The sequence below is a fragment of the Pyrus communis genome, chromosome 12, assembly GCF_963583255.1.
Source record: "Pyrus communis chromosome 12, drPyrComm1.1, whole genome shotgun sequence".
Taxonomy (NCBI): Eukaryota; Viridiplantae; Streptophyta; class Magnoliopsida; order Rosales; family Rosaceae; genus Pyrus; species Pyrus communis.
In genome coordinates, this window is record NC_084814.1 from 18323227 (window position 1) to 18330363 (window position 7137).

At 35.9% G+C, this 7137-nt stretch overlaps 2 protein-coding genes across 4 annotated transcripts; both read left to right on the forward strand.

The window, feature by feature from the left end:
* Nucleotides 1–2707: 2707 nt before the first annotated feature.
* On the forward strand, nt 2708–5416 carry LOC137711366 (uncharacterized). 3 transcript variants are annotated; one of them, XR_011065052.1, is made up of 5 exons: nt 2709–2922; nt 3518–3683; nt 4546–4651; nt 4862–4910; nt 5091–5416. XR_011065052.1 is itself a non-coding variant. In XM_068450596.1 (4 exons), exons 2-3 carry the CDS (start codon nt 3541–3543, stop codon nt 4604–4606), a joined length of 204 nt encoding a protein of 67 aa, XP_068306697.1. In that variant the 5' UTR covers nt 2708–2922; nt 3518–3540; the 3' UTR covers nt 4607–4651; nt 4862–5021. The 3 variants fall into 3 exon arrangements, 2 of the variants coding, with proteins under 2 accessions (XP_068306697.1, XP_068306695.1); XM_068450596.1 differs by lacking the exon at nt 5091–5416 and having other exon boundaries at nt 2708–2922; nt 4862–5021; XM_068450594.1 differs by lacking the exons at nt 4862–4910; nt 5091–5416 and having other exon boundaries at nt 2716–2922; nt 4546–4846.
* Nucleotides 5417–5909: 493 nt separating this feature from the next.
* Nucleotides 5910–6918, forward strand: LOC137711401 (uncharacterized). Its single transcript, XM_068450637.1, has one exon. The coding sequence runs from the start codon at nt 6316–6318 to the stop codon at nt 6787–6789; it is 474 nt and encodes a 157-aa protein (XP_068306738.1). The 5' UTR covers nt 5910–6315; the 3' UTR covers nt 6790–6918.
* The last annotated feature ends 219 nt before the right edge of the window (nt 6919–7137 follow it).

The following is a 7137-nucleotide window of genomic DNA, read 5'->3' on the forward strand; positions in this document are numbered from 1 at the left end:
GGAATTGGATCTTCTCCTGACCAACACACAAAAGCCATTGGATGAAAATCCAACGGCTACAATTATTATAACTTTTAGAGTGCTCTCTATTTGTAGTCGTTGGATCAAAATTCAACAACCCTTATGTATTGGTCAGAAGGCTTTTGAGCCCAAATTCAGGAGAGGATCCAATTCTGTATAATTTAATAACACCAGTTGGCTGATCCATTTTATATCCCTGGACAAAGGATAGGCCGGTTTTATTAAAAAATAATAATAATAGGTAGGCCGGTAGGAAAGTACACAAACTAATAAGAGAAATTAGTTTTTTAACAAAAAAAATAATTGAAATGATTTTGTAAACAAAAAATAATAGAAAGTGGTGTTCTATTCACTCTTTTTTTTCTCGCACAATTTTTTAATTTTTCGTCGTCAAATCAAATGAATTAAAAAAAAATGAAATGATAAAATTTTAATAATGAGTATGTGAGAAATAAAAAAAATGTGTAGATAGTACATTCCTAATGGAAATAATAAAAAAATTGGGCGTCTGGGATTCTGCCACTTGGAGGGTTCAGGATGATGCTACGAGTGACCAAGGGTCCAGATTACAATGACCAAATTCATGATCAACAGAGGGCCCCGCTTGTAAGTTTTGTGGTCGGACCCACACTGAACCATCAAGTCTTTTGTTGGGACACACTGATGAGAGATTCTGAGACAACCACCGACTCGCTTTAGGCTTTAAGCTAGGTGGTTGTTCCAAGAATATCAGACTGGGTAGATTTTGATCCATCCCCTTTCAATTTTTTTTTTTTTTACTTTTAATCTTTTTATTCATGTAGAGTAGCATGGACTTGTAAATAAGTAACATAATGCATGGTTTTAATTAAGTAGGGTAACACGATTTTGTAAGTTTGTAATTGAAAAGTTATCAAAGTGATTTTGATTTTGTGATTGTGAAGAAGTCAGGTTAGTAAAGTGTATTAGTATATGAATAATCGTTTGGAGTATGGAGATGCATTAAACGCGTCATAAGCCATTTAGATCATTATGACACACCAATCACTATAAGCGAGTAGCAAATCAAACTCTTGACTATATACATGTGAAAATAGAGGACTCTGTCGATTCTGGACCATGAACATGTTTGTGAAATATGTTATGTGAAATTAAACTGATCCAACAAGTAATTATAAAATTTACTTCATGCGTAACTCATAACTTATAAGAGTCAAATCATGAGCTTGAACATTCAGATTTCAAACCAATACAAATGTAGCCGAGTTTATCTTATGTGTAAGAAAATGTATAAGCGATTACATGTATTCAGAGTCCATTGTAAAATTACGATTGTGCTAGAGACACTTAACCAAATCCAAAATTTAAGCAAAACATAGGTAGCTAATTTTGAGAAGAAAAAAATGTGAGTAATTGGCCAAAAAAATTGCTTTGAAAATATGATTCTTGTGATTAATCATGATAGTAGGGAAAGTGTAGATTTAAAAAGGATAAAAAGGAGAGATCTTGTGAGACAAGAAAGCACCAAAGTTTGGTGCGTGTGGTGGGAATTTGGTTGATGTTCATAGCCCAAAACTAAAGCCATTGATTCCGAACCCACTATCATCACTACTCCTTTTCTTTGGGAAGATTTTACATGTTAGGTTTCTTGGCGAAAATCTTCTTTTGACTTTTTTTTAGAACCGATAGATTCTTCCTTATCTTCATTTTTCATTAACATATGCCCCACACTTTGTGCGTGAAAATAATTTTGATTTTGATTTTAAAATGAGAACGAGAAAGGAAGAAAAAAGGAATGTGGATTAGAGAGAGAAGTTTTCTTTTTATATTTTATTGTTCAAAATTAGAGGGTGTTATGATCACCCTTGAGTGAGGCTTTGAATAAAAAGGTAAAATATAGTTTGTGTGAATTTACTTTATTGCCCATGATTTTGTTTTGTGGTTGAAGATAAAATTGTCTTTTTACCCTCTTTTGGTTGGCAAAGAGGGTTTTAATGTAGTTTAGATTATATGGAATCGATTTTTATAAAGGAAGACGATAAACACGCTCTTTTTAACGTTTTACATATTTTTGTTTGATGTTGTTCATTGTTTTTGTTTGATTTATTCTATCCAATAGTCATAAATCAAAAGAAGTTTGTGAAAAGTTAAAACGGTGTGCGGAATCATATCTCTGTATTAATAACAAGTATGATACCTAATATTATTGCTTTATGTGTGGTTTAGTGCAACCCCACTTCTACAAGTAAGACAAACGAACGTATAGAACTAATTTTGGCAAAAAAAAAAAAAAAAAAAAAAACATAATAGAACTAAATTAAGGCTTATTTTTAGTTACGCTCCTAAACTCGATTTTGATCTCATTTTGCCTACTGTAACTCAAAAGTCACCATTTTAATCTCTTTACTTTGACTTGTGAGCTCTCTCTCTTAACAACGTTTATAGATTACAAAAGAACTTGTTAGTGCTTTCAGTAGAAGCATCTAGCTTCTTCAATAAATCCTTCTCGATAGTTTAAAAAAAAAAAAAAAAAAAAAAAGCTCTTCAATAATCGTGCTTCTATCAAAATCGCTTTCAAGCATAAGTGCTTTTTGCGCATGCATTTTCAAGCGGGAACCGAAGGTACGCAGGATAAATTGAGAGGATTTAAAAAACAACCCAAGTCCAAGGGCACTTGGACCCAGTGTAGGTCCATTAACAACAAAAACCCAAATGCTTTATTGGGTCCATGCAAATAACAAGACAACCCAAAACCCATATTTTAACTTGATCCGCAACCTTCGGTGCTCTCTCACCCGCAGAAATTCAGAATCCCTCTTCTCCGCCACCACCACATTTTCGCTCCGCCGTCTCAGTTTCCCGCGAAGCCACCGCCCAGGAGCAGCCCCAAGTTTACCACTTCAACGTCCGAACTTCTCTTAGGTAATTTCACGCTCACGCTCACTATCATCTTTAATTTCTGTTTTTATATTTACAATTTGATTTTCTGAATCCAATTTTACATTTTGTTGCCGATTTAAGGGTTATTTTTTTTTTTTTTTTGGGTGGTTTTTGTGATTTGATTCAGATTAAGATTATATTAAGATAAGAAGAATAATAATTACTCAGCGACCATGGCTACTGACTGGGGTTGAGAGGGGGACTTTGTCTTCCGTGTTTAAATAGTTGGGAAGCGAATTTAAGTTTCAAAATTTTGAATTATTGATATGAATAATATTTGACGTTGCTTGAATGGAAAGAATGTTAAAGATCAACTCTGGACCTTGATTTTAATTAATCCTCACTTTGGTTTTATTTCCTGAGCTGTTTCGATAATTAATATGTCCAATTTTATACATATTTATATCATTTTTTGTAAAACAGTTTTCTTGGCACTTGAAAACATAGCGAAATCTCAAAATTCTGGGAATGGATATCCACCCTTTTGGCTAAGTTAGCTAAAACCTTGGTTATATGTTTTGAATTACATTTGGTGGATTGAATCCGGAATCATTTCCTTCGTTTGGATTGGGACTAGGTTTTGCAAGAAGCAGAAGAAGTATGGCTTTGACAAACTTCATACTCACAGTTGCTGGTGTAGGCGCGGTGGTTCTTATGCTGAGGAGCGATGTCAGGCAATCAGCTTCCATCTTCAAGCGCAATGTCAAACACATCCGCACCTGGCTTGAGGAAGAATCCCCCAAGTAATCCTCTTCTCATTCTTTTTTTCGTTTTGTTTTTCTGTAAAATATGTTCACTATGAAATTGTTTGTAAGTGTGCAAGTTGGTACTCAATTTAGTCAAAATTTAATTTGGCAGTTCATTTGAATTCTATATGTTTCTTGAAAATGGTTCAGCTTAACCGTGTGTCACTCTTAACATGGATACGTGTTAGCGTTCAGCAGATTGCAGCATCTGATATGCTTTATATTTAGATTTTGGATGAAGATTTATGATGTTATCATGAACCGTTTTCGTTTGTTTTGTCTTGATGTTGGAAAAGAGGAAGGTTTAGTAAGTTAGCAAGCAATGGTGTGAAAATTGATCTCCTGTGTGAGAGATGTTAGTTTGGTGGGGGTTTGACGGGTTTGATTTTTGAAGCCTTAGATGTACTGTATTACCTAAATGACTAGGCATCTTTAAAATGATACTATCTCCATTGCCTTTTCTCTTTTATCTTAGCCTTTCAGTATTACCATTACCCTAGTCTCGATCTTTTGGTTGGAGTAGGGCATTAATTTCTGTAATTTGGAATCAGCCCTCAAATAGAAGGGCAGATCATAAAAGACTTTCATTTATAGTATTACTTGGTTCTATTCTTTGTGTCAAGATAAACCAAGAATGATTTGTTATCAAACACTGGTGCAGTGTACAAATCATTGTCCAGCCAAACCTGGACAGTGGACATTGATGATTGCGTAGGGATATTTTTTAAGTGTGATCTTGAGGACTCGATGAATTGTGATATGCCGTTTTATGTTTATTATCATGGAAATAATGTACTCTGCTTTCGTATATTTTTGTTAGTGGTCTTGCATCTTAATACGACTTCATGGATTCTCTCAGAATCACCAAGGAACTGGAATCAAAGGTTCCACCAAAGGATATTCCCAAGGACAAGCACTAGTGTTGATACCGGCTTCTTGTGTTGTTCGCAACAATTGACTACTCGGTTCTCTCTCTCTTCTAAGGAAAAGTTTATTATGTGATGGCGTTTCCTTAGGAATAAATCTTGACCTTGATTTTCTGTTCATAAAATGTCTTATCTTGTTTATCGTAATTGATTTTTGGTCTTTAGATACACATAAGTAACTATTGACTGTGGAGAAAGCTATAGTTTGTTAATCGGAGGTTTCATGTTCGTATCGGTGTATTTTTGTAGCTAGTAACACTCAAAGATGCCGCAGTTGTGACTTGACCAAGATATTCAGGTACGGAATATCCACTGCATAAGATCATCGAACCTTGTCAAGTTTTGTGTGGTTCTACTCCAAACTTTTACCTAAATTTCAGCACTGAATGCTACGCTTGGCAAAATTTCACCTATTTTTGCATTTCTGGTCAAAATTCATTCAAACAAATTGACACCTAAAAGTTTTCTCAACTTCCAGTCACCAACAGGAGAAATTCTTCCATCCGAAACCTGGAGGTGGTAGTCCAAGGTGCGACGGACACATGGTCCAGATGCCCGACCTAAGACTTTCTCCACCAGCAGATATTACCAAAATGAGAAAAGTACAATAGGTAGATAGGTAGATTCAGAAGTGGCCAGTAATTGGTAAAGTGTGTTATATGAGAACACGAGTACGATTTTGGCAGCGTAAGTTTGGCAAGAAAACATGCCCCCGTTGGTTATAGATGGTATATGAGTGGCCTGATGCTGTGCATATAAAAATAATTTTTTACATAACTATAATTCGAGACGATACTATATTTAGCTTTTTTCGGTTGGAGATAATATGAAATAACTCCTAAATTTTGTTCGGATCAGCCGCAGGCAAGCAGATATGTTGTTGACCTACGTGCACGAAACCCATTGACGCCTAGCACTCGAAACATCATTTGAGATGTATTCGAGCCGTGAGGTTTAGACTTTGGTATCCTATAGATCAACTTTTAGATGTAGTCAAGTATAATCATCCAACACGCCAAACCATGTGAAACCGTGGCAAAGTCTTTACCTTCCCTTTTTAGAAACACTAAATTAATGGTAACCGGTAGCAAAAACTAACTTTTCTTTACCTAAGTTGTAAGCAATTAACCCTTCTATTATTTACCAAATTATTTGGACACTTAAAACTGATAAGCTAGCTAGCACTCTCTCTACTACAAGTGAATATATTGATATCGGTGGAAATATCGATATGCAAAATTGTTGAAATATTGATATCGGTTGTTTTCGATAGAAAAGATGACAATTTGCTAAAAAATGTGGAAATTTAAAATAAAACTTTAGGAAATGTCATATGGTAATTTGTTAACAGTTAACCGATATGTCAGAAATATCGAAGAAATTTGTCAATTTTAATTGAAATTAAGAGTTTCTCCGAAGGGTGGGTGAATACAGTGTCATCAACGTGTCTCCGACCCTTAAAGTCCATTATCACCTTAAGCACGTAATCACCGTGCCGACCAATGACACAAGCGCAATGTCCATTTGGTGAACAACCCACCTCCCTCTCCGAACCCTAATTCTGTTCAACTTCCATCCAACAACTTTGAAGCCCTCTCCCATCTATTAATTCAACCCAACAAACTAAAAGCTCCAAACCTTCAAACCCTCCTTCCAAACACTCTGAAAAATATCAAAGATTTACTCGCGACTCTCCTCCAACGATGGCTAGTGGCAAGCAAATTGTTGGTGAAGACAAGCAGCGTGCCGGGGCGGAGATCGTGTACGGCCCCGAAGATTGCTACCGGCAGTCCATAGACCTACTGGAAGAGCTAGGGTTTCCCAAAGGCGTCCTCCCCTTGCAGGACCTCGTGGAGTGCGGGAGGGTCAGAGAAACTGGGTTCGTGTGGATGAAGCAGAAGCAACCCTACGAGCACTTCTTTGAGGGGTCCAACACGCGTGTCAGCTACGCAACTGAGGTGACTGGGTACGTGGAGAAGTGCAGGATGAAGAAGATGACGGGGATCAAGAGCAAGCAGGTTTTTCTTTGGGTCCCGATATCTGAGATGAGCGTTGAGGATCCGGCGGGGAAGAAGATCGTTTTCAAGACTCCGATGGGGATCGGGAAGTCTTTTCCGGTGACTGCGTTCATGACGGAGGAGGAGAAGCAAAAGTATTTGGAGAAGGTTAGCGAATGAAATTAAGGAAAATAATTGAGGTTTTTCAGATGAATTTGTGGGGGTCAGTTAATTATATGATTAAACAACTATTTATGGGGTACTTTTGTTTTTAATTTTTTATTATGTTATGTTATGTTTTTAATTTTATTTAATAAAAAAAAGGACAATCGGTGACAAGTCACGTCCACCAACACATGAAGATTTATAAAAAATTAACAGAACATTAAAATTAAAATTTCATTTTACAAAATTAACTACAATACATACATGTATTTAATAAAATTGTCATATAATTATTATATTGTTGTAGGCATAATTTACTGAACAATTATGGATGCCATATAAAGAGAGAGGGTGCGGTAATAG

Bases quoted from the DNA above. Each gene is read 5' to 3' on its own strand.
- LOC137711366 (XM_068450596.1), top strand. From the start codon at position 3,541: ATGGCTTTGACAAACTTCATACTCACAGTTGCTGGTGTAGGCGCGGTG. The intron at 3,684-4,545 runs GTAATCCTCTTC...GGATTCTCTCAG, and splicing joins CTTGAGGAAGAATCCCCCAA to AATCACCAAGGAACTGGAAT.
- LOC137711401 (XM_068450637.1), top strand. From the start codon at position 6,316: ATGGCTAGTGGCAAGCAAATTGTTGGTGAAGACAAGCAGCGTGCCGGG.